The sequence below is a fragment of the Pelophylax lessonae genome, assembly GCF_965119305.1.
Source record: "Pelophylax lessonae genome assembly, chromosome: 1".
Lineage (NCBI taxonomy): Eukaryota > Metazoa > Chordata > Amphibia > Anura > Ranidae > Pelophylax > Pelophylax lessonae.
The window spans coordinates 138,029,624-138,048,023 of NC_138768.1; the positions used below are offsets into that span (position 1 = coordinate 138,029,624).

General features: G+C 46.0%; 1 protein-coding gene across 3 annotated transcripts in view; it reads right to left on the reverse strand.

The window, feature by feature from the left end:
- TNPO1 (transportin 1) overlaps positions 1-18,400 on the reverse strand; it is a 542,580-nt gene that overhangs the window by 144,263 nt on the left and 379,917 nt on the right. For all 3 annotated transcript variants that reach the window (XR_014225578.1, XM_082265499.1, XM_082265498.1), the window contains exons 12-13: positions 9,526-9,751; positions 3,121-3,292 (exon numbers count right to left, since the gene is read on the reverse strand). Coding sequence is in view for 2 of the 3 variants with exons in the window: in XM_082265499.1 (XP_082121625.1) it covers positions 3,121-3,292; positions 9,526-9,751 (398 nt within the window). In the remaining variant the exon portion in view is untranslated. The remainder of the gene's footprint in view (positions 1-3,120; positions 3,293-9,525; positions 9,752-18,400) is intronic.

Sequence of the window (18,400 nt, forward strand, 5' to 3'; positions counted from 1 at the left end):
AGATCCGCCCGCTTTGTTTACACAAGCGGGCGGATTTCCTCACTCGATCCCCGACGATCGGGGAAGAGCGGCGGTAAACACCGCCTCTCTTCCCCTGGCCCGACTCCCGCTGTGTCTGAATACAGCGGGAGCAAGCCTCCGGCGGCACGCGCACCTCCCAGAAGGGGAGGAGTCCAGCGTAGGTCTACGTCGCTGGACGGAATCAAGCCACTTTGCCGCAGTACCCTCAATGTGAGCGGTCGGCAAGTTGTTAAGGCATCCCCTGGAACAAAAATTTTATTTTTGGTAAGATACTCACAATAGGAACAAGTCTAAAACAGATGCATGCCCAGTAGATTCCCTTATTAGTGCTCTGCAGATGCACAGCAGATTATGAAACCACACCCACTAGACTCACTTTCCCCCATGAGCACAGAGAAACAGAGGGCTTTCTTCAGAATACAAAAATGTAGGAATCTGCAACAAAGGTTGTTATAACCTTGTAATGTATATCACTTGGAGAGGAATGTTTTTTTCCTCAATAAAAGCGGAAATATGCTTTAAGATTGGATTTCATCTTCCTTTCTGGTGCCGATTTATATTCGAACATATGCATCTACTACATGGAAGTGCACAAGGATCACACAACCAGGCTATATACCTAAACATTTGATGGGTAAGCTGGTAATTACAAATTTCTCTCTCCCTCGCACATTATATATATATATACATACATATACACACACATAATATATATATATATATATATATATATATATACATACATACACACACACACACACACACAGTACAAAAGTTTGGACACACCTTCTCATTCAAAGAGTTTTCTTTATTTTCATGACTATGAAAATTGTAGATTCACACTGAAGGCATCAAAACTATGAACACATGTGGAATTATATACATAACAAAGTGTGAAACAACTGAAAATATGTCATTCTAGGTTCTTCAAAGTAGCCACCTTTTGCTTTGATTACCGATTTGCACACTCTTGGCATTCTCTTGATGAGCTTCAAGAGGTAGTCACCTGAAATGGTCTTCCAACAGTCTTGAAAGAGTTCCCAGAGATGCTTAGCACTTGTTGGCCCTTTTGCCTTCACTCTTTGCCCAGCTCACCCCAAACCATATCCATTGGTTTCAGGTCCAGTGACTGGAGGCCAGGTCATCTGGCGCAGCACCCCATCACTCTCCTCCTTGGTCAAAAAGCCCTTACACAGCCTGGAGGTGTGTTTGGGGTCATTGTCCTGTTGAAAAATAAATGATGGTCCAACTAAACGCAAACCGGATGGAATAGCATGCCGCTGCAAGATGCTGTAGTAGCCATGCTGGTTCAGTATGCCTTCAATTTTGAACAAGTCCCCAACAGTGTCACCAGCAAAGCACCCCCCCCCCCCCCACCATCACACCTCCTCCATGCTTAACGGTGGGAACCAGGCATGTAGAGTCCATCCGCTCACCTTTTCTGCGTCGCACAAAGACACGGTGGTTGGAACCCAAGAGCTAAAATTTGGACTCATCAGACCAAAGCACAGATTTCCACTGGTCTAATGTCCATTCCTTGTGCTCTTTAGCCCAAACAAGTCTCTTCTGCTTGTTGCCTTTCTTTAGCAGTGGTTTCCTAGCAGCTATTCTACCATGAAGGCCTGATTCACACAGTCTCCTCTTAACAGTTGTTCTAGAGATGTGTCTGCTGCTAGAACTCCATGTGCCATTGACCTGGTCTCTAATTTGAGCTGCTGTTAACCTGCGATTTCTGAGGCTGGTGACTCGGATGAACTTATCCTCCACAGCAGAGGTGACTCTTGGTCTTCCTTTCCTGGGGCGGTCCGCATGCGAGCCAGTTTCTTTGTAGCGCTTGATGGTTTTTGTGACTGCACTTGGGGACACTTTCAAAGTTATCCCAATTTTTCGGACTGACTGACAGACCTTCATTTCTTAAAGTAATGATGGCCACTCGTTTTCCTGTACATAGATTTTGCAGCTAACAGTCTATTCAGTAGGACTATCAGCTGTGTATCCACCTGACTTCTGCACAACACAACTGATGGTCCCAACCCCATTTATAAGGCAAGAAATCACACTAATTAAACCTGACAAGGCACACCTGTGAAGTGAAAACCATTTCAGGCGACTACCTCTTGAAGTGTGACTACAATTTTCATAGTCATGAAAATAAAGAAAACTCTTTGAATGAGAAGGTGTGTCCAAACTTTTGGTCTGTACTGTGTATATATATATATATATATATATATATATATATATATATATATATATATATATATGAAAAGCTAAATTTGCTGTAACTATAAAGATCAGTTTATTTTTCAATTATTTCAAGACTGGCAGAAGAGGTTAAAGTAGTGGTAAACCCTTACATGCAACCACTGTGGTGACTAGCCTCAGGTGATGATATACAGATAAAAATCCTCCAACATAAATTGTACTACTTGTTTATCTGCAGAACTCTGCTCTACATCCTACTAAAACACAGATCAAAGGCCATTTCTCTGCAGTAGAAGGGGGCAAGGATCTGACATCACACACTGCAGAGCTAGATAACAGAGTTCAGTGAAACCTGAGTGAGGGTATGGACACACTGATAGGGAAACATACAGAGTTAAAGAAGTCAGCTGCAGTGTACCAACAAGGAGGGGGGAGGGAGAGGTGACCATCAGTGAGACTCATGCAAATGGAGGGAAGAGAGATCAGAGAATCGACACTTGGTGCCTTGGATTGGGGCAAGTACACACCGTAGACGGATATGCTTTGCTCATTCTTCATGTAAGAGGCTTACAACCACTTTACACTATATTAGGCTTAAAGGTCTCTTGACAAAAGGTGTCCAAGTTTAAGACCACTTCAGCCACTAGCAGACTGTATGATCTGAGCAAAATGTAGACATGCAAATATTCGACAAATGATGAACAGAATTTCTGGTGGTACTTCAGCATTATACTTGTGTATATAGGTTTCTGATGCTCAGACTTAAAACCGTTTTATTGCACTATGGTAATATAGAACTTGACATGTCAAAATCACCAATTCTTAAAAGTTTTTACTACATTTCTTTGTATATGAAATACAGTACAAAAGCTGACAGAAAGAACTGAATGTACTCACTGGCTTATTTAGATGATGTCCAACGGAATCCGCCAACGTTCCTATAGCATCATAAAGGATGAGAAGGTTTTTGTGCTGGTATTTACTGAACGCAAAGACCAATGTATCCAGAATGTAAGCTAAGTAGGGAACAAGCTCAGTACAAGCTTCCTCTTCTAAAGTAGCAAAGGCACTAAAGGAGCACAAAAAGGAATTACATTGATCCAAAACGCATCAAATTATACCAGAGTAATTATACCAGAATATAAGCTTTGTAAACACAAACATGAAATGCTACTTTACATCGAGAACTAGTCTTTTACTTCATCAAGTAGTTGAACATTCATGTACTGAAAATCTAGTTTCCTTACTGTTAGACTTCAAATAGTTTATGAATCACAGGCCTAGAACAAGTATGCAGCAACTCCTAATCTATAGAATTGTTTCAGTTTAGGGACTCAAAAAGAATTAAAGCCTGGGAGCCTTAAAGTAGTACTAAACTCCCCCCCCAATCTCGTGACACCCCATCCCTGGAACTCACTGTTTGGCCACTGACATCTACGAGCTTCCAGGTTTGGGTCTCGATTGCAGACCGCTATCATTAACCAGGCAGGGATTACGTCACTCACACATGCGCAGGAGTTGCGTCAGATTTGGCAATGCCGAATTGCTGTGCTTGTACAGCTTACTGTACAGGGGCAGACAGACAAGTAATGATTCTTTAATCAGGAAGGCTGGCAACTCGGATACTCTTAAATGTACTTTGTTACATGGGTACACAGGTCAAAGGCTGATGAAGACTCCATAGCCGAAAACACGTAAGCATATAGCCTGTTCCTGTGTACCCATGTAAAAAATAAAGTAATTTTATTTAAGAGCATCAGAGTTGCCAGCATTTCTGATTCAAGAGTTTTACCTATGGGACCTGAAAGCTCTGGCTGGAGCACCGGATTACAGTTCATGGACTTCCACATTTGCAGTGGAGCTGGGATAACAACTTTTCTCCTCAGGCAGGTGAGGAGCTTTGCTTTAAAGCAGAAGAGACAAAGCATGTCTGTCCATCCATTTTAATTTTGGAGCCTAAAAATACACTTTAAAATGGTCATAAATGCAAGAGTTTATTTTCTCTTCATGCATCCTCTTCATGAAGGTTTAAAAAAAAAAAAAAAAAAAAAACTAATGTTCAGGCCACCCAGCCGCTCTAAATACACTGCTCAAAAAAAAAAAAAAAATTTAAACCATTTTTAATCAGAGTATAGCATCAAGTCAAATAAAACTCCTGGGATATTGACCTGGTCAGTTAAGTAGCAGAGGAGGTTGTTAATCATTTTCAGCTGCTTTGGTATGAACGATATTAACAGGTGCACTAGATGGGCAACAGGAATGGTTTTACAGGTTGAGGCCACTGACTTTTTCCCTATTCATCTTTTCTACTGTTTTTCACTAGTTTTGCATGTGGCTTGGGTCAGTGTCACTACTGGAAGCACGAGGCAATACCTAGACCCTATAGAGGTAGCACAGGGAGTCCAACTCCTCCAGGATGGCACATATATACGTGCCATTGCCAGAAGGTTTGCTGCGTCTCCCAGCACAGTCTCAAGAGCATAGAGGAGATTCCAGTAGACAGGCAGTTACTCTAGGAGAGTTGGGCAGGGCCGCAAGACGGTCCTTAACCCATCAGCAGGACCTGTATCTGCTCCTTTGTGCAAGGAGAAAACAGGATGAGCACTGCCACATCCCTAGATTGCCTCCAGCAGCCACTGGTGTGAATGTCTCTGACCAATCAAAAACCAACTTCATGAGGGTGGCCTGAGGGCCCGATGTCCTCTAGTGGGCCCTGTGCCAACTGCCTGGCATCATGGAGCTCGATTGGCATATGCCATTAAAACACCAGAATTGGCAGGTGTGCCACTGGCACCCTGCACTTTTCACAAATGAGAGCAGATTCACCTGAGCACATGTGACAGACGTGAAAGTCTGGAGAAGCCGTGGAGAAAGATAGGCTGGCTGTAAAAAATCGCTTAGCATGACCAGTTTGGTAACAGGTCAGCGATGGTCTGGGGAGGCATATCCATGGCAGGGACGCACAGACCTCTACAGGCTAGACAATGGCACCCCTACTGCCAATATAGCCGCAATTCACCCTGTTTAGTTATGCCCATGTGGAGGGAAAGGCCCAGAAAGATTTTAAAATCGGAAACAGTTATAGGTTTCCAACCTAATGGTCTGGCAAGGGGCGAATTTGGGTTGGCGGCGAACAATTGTGCGTATAAATTTGATTGATCCACAATAAATCTGTAAAGATCTTCCGTGAAGGACAGCTCAAAAAAGTTCAGGGGCGTAAAACCAGCTGTCTACACGTGGATTCCAGGTTGGACAGTGAATATGGGGGGGGCTATAGAATCAGTGGGTTGCCAATTGGGATATGCCAGCGCATCAGGGAGGGCACTATGGGCTCTACCGGCCTGTCTTCGAATACGCGGTGGCTGCGGGCCACTACTCGTGCTAGCCACCTCACCAGCTTCAACTGCACTTATGGGACTCGCCACGTCACCAAGTGATACTGCATTGCTGGTTGTACTAGGTCCAGGGTGTACTAGGCCGCTGGCGCTTGCCAGGTCGCCAGAAGGATGAGCGGCACTAGTAACCACACTCTGCTCCATACGAGCACCCTGCAATTCCTGCATCTCAACTCCAGAATGGGGTCGGGTACGCCTGGGTCTAACAGGAACCCATCTGTCGTCTGAGCTATCTGTCAGGGAGCCGCTGCTGTCATCTGGTTCGTATACTGACCCCAATTCTGCCAGTGTAGCTTCCCCATCGCTATCTGACACGGCCAGTATACTATAAGCCTCTTCACCACTGTACAAACATTTGGACATTTTGGTAACTAAATTTACCTGTACAGTGGTGTTGACTCACAGGTAATAAAAGCAAATGGTTGTCAAGGACTATTTCAAGCGCTACCAAAAAAACTGCTAATGCTAGCAGGGATCAGGCCTGACTCTGCTAACACAGCGGTTTTGTGTTTTTTTGTAAGTGATAGTAATCTATTGATTACTACACTTGCCTGGGTGAAAGGGTTAAACACAGGCGCTGGCAGGAATCAGTGCTGACCGTGCAAACCGTTTTGGGAACCCTAAACTATGGGGACGCTAGTATAGTTCTGATCAGATCAGATATTCATCTGTTCAAACACTATACTAGTAATGGAAATGTGTGTGTGTTAATCAAGGGGTTATTTCTAACTATGCGCCGGGGATCTGCGCTTATTTAAATTGACACTAACACTAGCTAATGTCACCTGTGTCACTAATAGTGATCAGAAAAAAACTATAAAAGTGACACTGTGACAAGGCACGGAAGGGGTTAACTGGGGGGATCAGGGGGTTAAATATTTATTGGGGGGGTGGCGGGGACCCTAAACCTCCTTTGGGATAGAAACTAGGTTGCTAGCGCAACCTCAAGTCACAATCACACTAATACAAAATACAGTAAAAACAGTATATTACGTGTGTATTAGTGTGCAATGTGACGGGGGGGTGGGGGGGGTGGGGGAAGGGGTTAACTGGATGTGATCAGGGGGTTAAATCTTTATTTGGAGGGGGTGGCGAGTATCCTAAGGATAAAAGGAACTGTGGCAAGCGCTAAACCTGGTCACAAGTCACACTTATACGGGTATATAGAAAATGCTATATACTGTATACAGTGTGTGTTGTGACAGGGGGTGTAGGGGTGATCAGGGGGGGATCAGGGGGTTAAATCTTTATTGGGGGGGTGGCGGGGACCCTAAAGCTCCTTGGGACAGAAACTAACTTGCTAGCGCTAATTCAGGTCACAAACACACTAATACAAAATACAGAAAAACAGTATATTACGTTTGTATTAGGGTGTAATGTGACAGGGGGGAAGGGGTTAACTGGGGGTGATCAGGGGGTTAAATCTTTATGGGGTGGGGGGGGGGTATTTTAAGTGAAAAGGGCCTTAAAGCGCTACACCTGTTCACAAATCACACTTATACGGGTATATATGAAAATGCTTTATACTGTATACAGTGTGTTGTGACAGGGGGTGTAGGGGTGATCAGGGGGTTAAATCTTTATTGGGGGGTGGCGGGGACCCTAAACCTCCTTTGGGACAGAAACGAAGTCGCTAGCGCTTAGTCAAGTCACAATTGCACTAATACAAAATACAGAAATACAGTATATTACGTTTGTATTAGTGTTGAATGTGACAGGGGGGAGGGGTTTACTGGGGGGTGATCAGGGGGTTAAATCTTTATTGGGGGGGGGGGGGTGGCGGGTATTTTTAGTGAAAAAGGGGGGGATCGCAAGCGCTACACCTGTTCACAAATCACACTTATACAAGTATATAGGAAAATGCTATATGCTGTATACAGTGTGTGTTGTGACAGGGGGTGTAGGGCTTAACTGGGGGGGCGATCTGTGCCTATCTAAATGTAGAAGGGTGTGCTTGATGCAGTACTTACAGTTAGATGTGCTCTCCTCTCACGCTGGATCCAAAAACGATCATGGGAGGGGAGGGCACATCTTTTCTGAGCCTGTGTTTAAATTTCACAGGCTCAGAGTGTAATCTTATTGGGCAGAACCGATCTACAGGTCCAGGCCAAAAATGATTGGCCTGGACCTGATGACTGATCGGTTCTGAACCCAATCGAGTCATCGGCGGGACCGCCGGAGCGCGCACGCCAGAGCGGCGAAGGCTAGTGACGTACCGGTACGTCACTTTGCCTGGCCGGGGCTGACCACCGCAGTATATGTACTTGCGGCGGTCGGCAAGTGGTTAACAAATTTTGTGTTTGTGATGAATACTTCTGTATACTGTAGAATATATACTCATTACCTTTGCCTTCTAGCTCCAATGGAATCCCCTAAAGATGTATAACGAAACGCGTAGTGATTCCGTGGGCATCGTTGCTTACCAGAACCCATGCTGGTCCAGGCACAGGAGGTCAACCAATACATTTGGTCTTCCAATACAGACCTCGTCATTTGTCATACCACCTGGGACCTTTTTGGGTTTAGGAGCATATTTTTGCACTTTCCTGCATACTCATCATCATTGTGATGGTTTTTATGGAAAATTTTATCAATAAATTTTTAATTTATTTAAATCACTAAAGATTGTACGTTTTCTGTGAGATTAATTAGTGGACGCCTATAAAGTCTCAACCTTTCTTGGGGGTTAACATTTGTTTCCCTTTTCATTTTTTGACCATTGAATGCACCCCCACACTCGCCTGACCTAAAATAGAAACCTCTGGGACATTGTTTTGGTCCACCCAACGCTGCCAGGTTGCACCTCAGTCTGTTCAGGAGCTCAGTGATGCCCTGGTCCAGATCTGGGTGGAAAATATCCCAGGACACTAGGCATGCCATACAAGCATTTGGGGGCATACAAACTCATAAGTACCATTGAGATGTTGCAATAAAATTTCAGCAAAATTGACTAGCCTGCTGCATCATTTTTTTTTACTTTGATTTTCGGGGTGTCTTTGAATTCAGCCCTCTGTAGGTTGATAAATGTAATTTCCTTTAAATGTGGCATCCTTACGTTCCTAACAAATTACCCGGTCCATATCAGTATAGATATCCAGCATGATATTTTTTCCCCTTTGAGATCTGTGTTTTCAAAGTGTTCCTTGAATTTTTTTGAGCAGTGTACTTACCTGAGCCTGATCTAGATCCAGTGCTCTGTTCAAGAGCTGCAGCACTGCTCTTCTCTCTCCCCTCACAGCCTCAGAGATTGCAGCAAGAGCCATTTGCTCCTGATGCTGTCAAACAAAACCTGTGAGAAGGGAACGGGGCTAAGCCGCAATGTGTGCGTCAAAGGAAACCCAGACTAATCTAGGAGCCAGCCCACGCAAGTTTCACTCAGTTGCTTGCTGAAATGGCACTCCGAAAGAAGCTGAAAGCTCGAACGGGGGACACCAGACTAGGAGGTCTGGGGTCACTATCTGCAAAACTATTGAACAGAGCAGATAAATATAAAAGGCCAATTTTTATACCAAAAAAAAAAAGCTTTACAATCACTTTAATTGCAGTCAGACGATGGCAGTCCCCAAATTCTAGCTTAATTCCCTGTTTCTCGCTTAGGCATTGTAAGAACATCAAATTTTACCGAACTTTAGAATACATTGGTAGCTCTAAGACTATAAAAACAAAAAGGACGAAGAAGGAAGAAAAGAAAAGAAAAAAAGAAAAGAAAGAAGGAAAGAAAGAAGGAAAGAAGGAAAGAAGAAAAACAAAATTGACCACAGTACCTTATTGCTAGAACCACCATAGCATTAGTGTTCGAAATGACTATGCATTATCACCAAAATAAGGCATATGAGAACTAAGCTCTTGCAATTTGAACAAAAACATTTGATATAAAACCAACATAAACACCAAAAAGTAAGCATACCTGCAAGCAGCTTCTTGTACTCGCTTGTTGCTGTCAAGAATACGTTTTAGCAGCTCTGTCATTAATGGCTTTAAATACATGTCTGGTGGCTGGCTGACTACCCAGTGTGCATAGCGGCTAAGGGTCCAGCAAGTAATGGAACGCACAAGAGCCTTTTTATCAGAAAGGCACTGAATAAGATGGGGTATCAGCTCAGGAAGGTAAGGAATCATACCCTGCATGCAACCTAGAACACAAAACATGAGCAATCATTAACATGTATTCTGCATACATTTTATCACTACCTGAGAAAGTGCCGTCTACCCCCTTTACATTTTTAAAGTCAATTATAGGGTAAAAGTGGGGAGAACGTGTCAAATGGTCTTCATGATTATGTGTATGCAAGCTTCTTGCCTGTCACAGCTTAACCCCCAAATGAACCTTCAGTTTAAATGGTGTAAACACATCCCAGGTGCATAAAAACAAAAGGTGTTGAACCACTTGCCGCCAAATCATGTACCTTGTACATCATTTGGCTTCAAGTGGTTGTACCAGAGTGATGCCTGCAGATGCAGGCATCACCCCAGTACCTTTTTTTTTTTTTGAGCAGACGGGTCTCTTGTAAAAAACCAGTGCGGCTAAGCAGCCGCTCGGCTGTTATTACAAGCAGTGGGAGGGGACAGCTGCATAAATAGTGCATCATAAAATATTGTATCAACTGCCATTTTAGTCTCTGCTTAAAAAAAAAAAAAATAAGATGTATAATATTTTGTGGTTCCAATTCGAAAAAATAACTGGATTTTTGTCTTACAGTAAAATCCTTTTCTGATGTTCATTGACGGACACCGTTTCATATCTTCGACAGATGGGTTATGTTGCTCTTCCCAGGAGTGGGACACTAGGCGGAAAAGGGTTAAAGCTCAACTACGCCTATAGGGCAGTCCCAGGTGGTATACTCCCACTTCCTGCTCTAGGATCTCGGGTTTAGTAACGAGCAGTGTCAGAAGAATACATAACCCAACTCCACAGAGCGGTGAGTGCAGTGTCCGTTAATGATCAGAGAAAAGGATTTTATGGTAGGACAAAAATCCAGTTTTCTTTTGTTCTTTGATGGGACACAGCTTCATATCTTCTTTGACAGATAGGACGTACCAAAGCAGTATCAGCATGAGGGGTGGGAAAAAACAGCAATAAAACTTCCCAAAATGGGCTAATCTTAGCCAACCAGGTAAAGCAGGAGCTCAACCAGGAACAGCTGGAGCTCACCTACCAGAAAGAAAACACCCTCAAGAGGCAGAAGTCTCTGTCACAGCAGCCTGCAAAACTTTGCAGGCAAAGGCAGCATCTGCAGATGCAAAAATTTCCACCTTGTAGAACTTGGTGAATGTATGTACAGACACCCAGGTGGCCGCTTTGCAAACCCGGACCACTGATGCCCGACGACGGAAGGCCCAGGAGGCACTAAGAGAGAGCTGGAACATGGCGCTCCGCCCAACGTAGAATGTCCGCCACTTCCAGGACTGCAAGGACACTCTTGGTGCCCCCTTGGTGATTGATGTAATTGACGTAAGCTACGTGATTGACGTAAGCCACGGCCGTGGCATTGTCCGATTGAATGCGCACTGAACAACCCTCCAGACGGTCGGGTCCAGTGTCGGGCAAAGCCGGATCGCTCTCAGCTCCAGGACATTGATCGGCAATTTAGATTCCTCCAGGGACCAGACTCCCTGTGCCGAGTCCTGATTGAGGATCGTCCAGGTAGCCCAGGACCGATATCCCCCACTGCCGCAACAGTGCCAGGACCAACATCTTTGTGAAGACCCGAGGAGCAGAGGCGAGACTAAAGGGTAATGCCACAAACTGATAGTGGTCTTCTACCACGGCAAAATGGAGAAATCTTTGGTGAGCAGCACAGATTGGAATGTGAAAGCAGGCATCCTTGATGTCTATTGAGGGCAGAAAATCCCCCTGATGTAGGGAGGCCACCACCGTGCGAATGGCCTCCATCTTGAACTTTTGAGCGCGCACGAACACATTCAGAGCCTTTAGGTCCAGGATCGGACGAACCTTGCCCTCCTTCTTGGGAACAGTGAACAGGTTGGGAAAAACCTGTGAAAGTGTTCAGCTTGCGGAACAGACACTATAACTCCATTCTGTAGCAAGTCCTGCACCGCTCCATAAAGCGCCTGCAAGCGATCCGGGGACAGGCGGACATTGGAAGGAAAAAACCTGACTGGAGGAATGGATCGAAACTCGATCTTGTACCCGGACCGCACAACCTCCCGGACTTATTTGTCTGGGATCCAGGCCAGACACACATCCGCTAACCGGCAAAGGCATCCCCCGCACCCCATTCACGGGTGAGGGCGTACCTTCAGGCCGACGGGGCCTTGTCCGCAGGCCTGGCGGAACCGGACTTCCGTTTCCCAAACCAGGGCCATTTGGAGGCACCCGCAGGAGCCTTGAAGGGCTTAGCCTTATCAGCTGTCCCCGAGGGACGAGAATACTTCCTATGAGCCGAAAAGGACGGACCCCGCCTACGGCGAGAGTCCTTACCCCTGGAAGCCTGCGTGAGAAAAGCACTCTTACCCCCCGTAACACCTTTAATAATGTCGTCCAGGGTAGCCCCAAACAGACGGTCCCCCTGAAAGGGGAGTTCCGTCAAGGTCTTCTTAGAAGCCTGATCCGCAGACCAACACTTTAGCCAGAGCATACGCCTCATGACCACCGCTGAAAACGACAGACGACCCAAAAGGGAAGCAATGTCCAGCATCGCATCGCAAGCATACTGCAGCGCATGCACCATCTACTCCAACAGCTCCCCAAATTCAGTAGGGACAGGCTGGCCCTCCGCATCACGGTCTAGCAGCTTCGCCGAGTCAGTCACCGTTTGGATGACTAGGGCAGAAGCAAAGGCAGGTCGTAGCGTAGTCCCCGCCATAGCGTACATGTTGTGGGTCACAGCCTCCGCCTTCCTATCGTCTGGGTCCTTAAAGGACGGAGAATCTTCCACCGGAATCACGGTAGCCTTGTTAAGTCTGGAAACCGGGGGATCCACCTTAGGGGGCACCGACCACTTCTTCACCAGAGACTCCTCAAAAGCGTAGCGCCTGGTAAACCGCCTAGACACCCCGGGAGAACGTGTCCACCGCTCCTATTCTTTGGCGAGCAGGCCAGCAAAATAAGCGGGGAAGGGAAAAGACTTTTCCACCCTCTGAGGTTTATGGGTGCCGAAGGCCACGAACGGCGCACCCCCCAGCCCCCTATTTGGCCTGCACACCAGGCTCCAGCCACAGGTAGGCCCAGAACAGTCCCCAGCAGGGGGGGGGGCAGTGGTGGGTATCACAGCAGGGCTGATGGGAAACCCAGGAGTGTGAGGGTCCGACCATCCCAGAGAGAGGGGGGGGCGTTTACTCACCATACCGGGAACACAGGCGGGCGCCATCTCATGACAGGACCCCATGCCACTGGAGTAGAGGGGCTGTTGGCCAAATAGGAACACTGCGACATAAGCCTGGACCCTGTCATGTGCATCCTGGCGAGACGTTTAACTCGCGGGGCCAGTACCCATCCAGTGGGACTGTCGCGGCCGACCCAGCGCGGAGCGAAGGCCTGCACGCGCTTGCTGGCCAGACTGGGGTGACCACTGGATATGGGGGTCCAGTCTGTCGCCCAGTCCGGCATAATTGCTTGAAGATCTCACAGGAAAATCGTTCTGGAGATATAAAGACTAGCTAATAAAAAAATGCTACATAAAAAAAAAAATACTCCCATGCCAGGACCAAAGATCCCAGTGCAAGGAACTAGGCCCCCAGGGACTGCCCATAGGCATAGCCAGAAATTCTTTCTGCCTAGTGTCCTACTCCTGTAGGGGGCGGTATTACCCTACTGATATGCATCAGAGGACTGTGTCTGTCAATGAACCTAAGAGAAAAAGAGTTTAACACACTGCTAAGGGAAAACCCCCACTGCGCTGGCAGCACTACCCGGTCACCAGGCACAAAGGACCAAGCAATCCTCAGCAGAGGGGGAGAAGACCCCACCAGACTCACCACCCGCAGAGAAAGGCACCTGCAGCCACTAGGATAATCTGCACTACACGTGAGGCAATCAGAAGTAAAATGATCCAGGAGTCAACACCAGGGGAGGAGGAAGCGCTCCCACCACCGAAATAGCCGCCCACAGGGCTCCAATGGCCGCCGCATTTTTCAATGGCAAACCACAACAAAATGGCCGCCAGACTTCACAGGCATGGCCGCCGTGTATAGAAAACACAGGCTACAACAAATGGCATACAGGGTCTCAGGATTGGCAGATCAGGTCTGAAGGACAGATCCAGGAACCCCCCCCCCCCCTCATTTGGATCGTCCAGTCACCGACGGCGCACCCCCCGACCCCAATCGCCAGTCACCGCCATGCCCCCCACCCCTGGAAAGTGGCCAGACCACAGCCCCAGCATATGTGGAGAGGGGGGGGGGGGGGCAGGATGAAGGACTTGGCAAGGGGAGGGATGCCTGTGGGAAGGAGGAGAACCCGGGGGTCCAACTGTCCCAAGGAGAGGCCCACGTTCACCCTAAAACCATCCAGGGGAGGGGAGGGGGGGGGGGGACAGCTACTCACCATACCAGGAACCAGCCGGAAACCGCTCCAGACAGACAGAACCCCTCTTCATCGAAATGGGGGGCTGTCGGAAAGGTGGAACGCTGCAACCCAGTCGTATGCGACTTCACAAGGCGTTTAACAGCTTGAAGAGAACCGTTGCTCTCTGTGGGTAAGCAGAAATTTCTCTGCAGAGATCCAACACACCCTATTGGGCATCTGAGCCAGAGCTTTCCAACCAGCAGAGAGAGTGTGTGTGTGTGTGTGTGTGTGAACTCTCAGAAAGAATACTGCTTTCATACAGAGAGCAAGGGTCTCACCCTATTAGCTGCCGGCAGGGGACAGGCTTTTCTACTCTGGCTGCAAGTAAAACAAACTGTAAGACGTTGAACACCTTTTGTTTTGAAGCACCTGGAACATATTTAGTAGATTTAAACTAAAGGTTCAATTAGCATTTCAAGAATTACAAAAGAATTTCAACAACAATCATGGATATCAATGTCATATCAACATTTCAAGAAATGAATGAATCCGAAGATGCTTAAACCCGTCTGTATGTGGCAAGGGACCAACACTCCCCAATATATATATATATATATATATATATATATATATAGATAGAACAATACTTTATGTTCTATGCCTTTTTTTGTAAGAAAAAAAAAACACACACAGACCCAGAAAAAACAGAACTTAAAAACATTTGAAAATTGTAATATAAATCCAAATCAAAAGGTGATCAAATTCATCCCAGTGAATTAACCAAATCAGACTCATCTGCCACCTCATCTGACCATAAACCAAAATCTTCCAGTGTTTATAATTTAATACTAAAGTGTCTAACACTCACCAGAAATAATGGCTGCAAAGCATTTGCCGCAAAAACAGCCTGAGTAGACAGTTGGTAAGCTCCCTTGTCATGCCAGCTCCTGCCTGTGACAGATGCAGTGTTGCTGCTCAACTCCTTTCACAAAGTTGATAAACATGATACTTTATTTAAAATTACTTTAAACATCAAAAGTATTCCAAACCTTCACTATGCAAATAACTGGATTTCTGTCTTACTGTAAAATTTTCTCTTTCGTTCACTGACAGACGGCTTCAGGTCATCAAGCCATTGGGCTTATGCTCTTGCTCTCTAGGAGTAGGACTAGACGGAAACCTTTTTAGTTACGCCCCTGGGGCAGTCCCAGAGGGTATACCATCACTTCCTGCTGTAAGACCCCAGATTGTAACAAGCCATGTCAGAACAACAAATAACCCCAAAAGAGGTGCGGTGCTGTGTCCGTCAGTGAACCTCAGAAAAATGGATTTTACGGTAAGACAAAAATCCAGTTTTCTCTTTTGTTCACTGACAGACACAGCTTCAAGACTTCAGACCATTGGGATGTCCCAAGGCAGTGCAACATGAGGGGTGGGAAAAACACAAACGCAAAATTCCCAACAAGGCTAAACATAGCCAACCAGGTTAACAGGAGCTCAACTAGTAACTGGAGCTCACCTCCAGAAAAAAAATGTTACCCTCAAGAAGCGGAAACCTCAGCAACCGCAGCCTGCAAAACTCTGTGGCCAAACCCTGCGTCCGAAGATGCAAGTATATCCACCTTATAAAATGTTGTTAATGTGTGTACAGACGACCAAGCGGCTGCCTTGCACACCTGAACCACTGACACCTGATGATGGAAGGCCCTGGAGTCACTAAGCGCCCTCGTAGAATGCGCTTTAACAGGGAAAAGAGAAACCTGACCCTTATAGAGTAGGCCTGCACCACCGTCTGCCCGATCCACTTGAAAATGGTCGCAGCAGATGCGGCCTGCCCATTATGAGGTCCATCGGTAAGAACAGAGAATCGTATTTCCTAATCAGTTCAGTTACTGCCAGGTAAACCCGAACCACTCTTACCACATTTAAAGAAAGTAAGGCAATTTCCTTAGGATTATTATTATACAGGATTTATAGCGCCAACAGTTTGCGCAGCGCTTTACAATGTGAGGGAAGACAATACAGTTACAATACAATTCAATACAGGATTCATTAGAGGGCCCTGCTCGTTAGAGCTTACAATCTAGAAGATGTTTAGGCTTAGGACATAAAGATGGTAGCACAATGTCTTCATTCAAATGAAACCCTGAGACAACCTTAGGAAGTAACACCACTTTGTCTCTATGAACCACCAAGTTAGGTGACCAACAGGAAAACGCAACCAACACAGACATGTAACGTGCGGAAGTAATAGCTACTAAGAAAGCCACCTTCTGAGATAAAGTGGGCAGAGGAATTTCTCAAATATTTTCAAAAGGGAGGCCTCTGAAGCACCGACTGAACCAAATTGAGGTCCCACGGAGGTACCAGGGATCGCACCAGAGGAGCCAAATGGCGAACTCCCTGCACAAAAGTGTGAACAAAGGACTTCACTGCCAAGGGCCTTTGGGGAAAAAAACCTTAGTTCGACTTACCGGTGACGGTATTTCTAAGAGCCTTTCAGGACAGCACCTGGAGAGAGAGCGCAGCTCCACCCAATTCACAGGAAACACTGCAAGATAAAACTCCTCCTCTTCCACCATGCCTCAGTCAGAGTAGCCTCCGACATGCTGGAAAACAGAACATAAACAACAACTACCACAGGTTAAACATTTACAAATAGATTATAAACAAAACCAGGGAGGGTAGCTGCTGCTGTCCTGAAAGGCTCTTAGAAATACAGTCACCGTTAAGTCTAACTAAGGTTTTCTCAAATCGCCTTTCAGGACAGCACCTGGAGAGGATAAGCAAGTAACTTACACTTAGGGTGGGACCACTGCCTGCAGAACCTTTCTGCCGAAGGCTTGATCCATAGCTGATCCATAGTCCAACCTGTAGTGTCTAAGGAAGGTTGAAAAACTAGACCAGGTAGCTGCCTTGCAGATCTGTTCAGGCGAAGCACCGGCCCTTTCAGCCCATGAGGTTGCCACAGACCTTGTGGAATGCGCTAAAATGCCTTCTGGAGGTTCTTCTCCTTGAGCTACATAAGCCTGCTCAATTGCCCATCTGAGCCATTTGCCTAAAGTGCTCTTAGATGCTTTTTCTCCTATACGAGATCCTGAGAAAATGACAAATAATGCATTTGACTTTCTAAATTCTTTAGTTACTAGGAGGAACTGAAGTAAGCATCTCCTCACGTCCAACGTATGAAAGGATTCCTCACGAGTATTACTAGGAGTTGCGGAGAAGGTTGGTAACACTATTTCTTGTGACCTATGAAAAGATGAAGCAATCTTTGGAAGAAAGGCTGGGTCTGTCCTCAGAACTACTCGATCTGAAAAAATTGTCAGAAAGGGGTCCAAAACTGAGAGGGCCTGAATCTCGCTGATTCTTCTGGCCGAGGTTATTGCTATCAAAAAGATAGTCTTCAACACCAAATTTTTCAGAGAAGCTTCTTTTAAGGGTTCAAAAGGAAACTTAGTCAAACCTTGTAACACAATGGTCAGATCCCATTTGGGAAATACTTTGAGGGCTACTGGCCTGTTGCGGGCTAATACCTTGAAAAATCTAATAATTAAAGTCTCTTGGGACAAAGTCCTTTCGAAAAAAAAAAAAACTGAAAGAGCCACCACTTGCGTTTTTAGAGTGCTGGCTGAAAGTCTCTTCTCCATTCTTTCATGGAGAAACTCCAGCACTGAAACTAAATTTTTTATTTCAAAGTTCTTGCTGGAACACCAGGAGTTATATTTTTTCCAGACTTTCATATAAATGGCCCTGGTCACCTTTCTACTTTCTACTGGAGAGAAGGATAGAGATGACTTTCTCCGACAGGCCTCTGGCTCTTAAGAGGTCTTCTTCAGAAACCACGCTGTCAGTTGTAGACGGTCCAGCTCCGGATAAACCAGGTTCCCCTGTGTTAAAAGATCTCTCCTGGACGGGAGTCTCCAGGGAGGTTCTGAGGCTAGATTCAGCAGGAGGGCAAACCAAGGTCTCTTTGGCCAGAAAGGTGTGATCAGAATTAAGTTTGTCCTTTCTTCCCTGAATTTGAGAACCAACGGAATCAGTTGGAACGGAGGGAAAGCATAAGACAAAGGGAAGTCCCACGGATGGGCGAGAGCATCCAAGCCCCAGTCCTGATCTTCCCTGTGTAGGGAAAAGAATCTTTGGACTTTGGCGTTCTGTTGACAAGCGAACAGATCCATCTGGGGAAGACCCCAAGCTTCCACAATCTCCGCAAATACTTCTTGGTTCAGACTCCATTCTGATTCCAACACTTTTCTTCTGCTCAGTAAATCTGCCAGAAGATTTTGTGATCCTTTTAGATGCACAGCTGTCA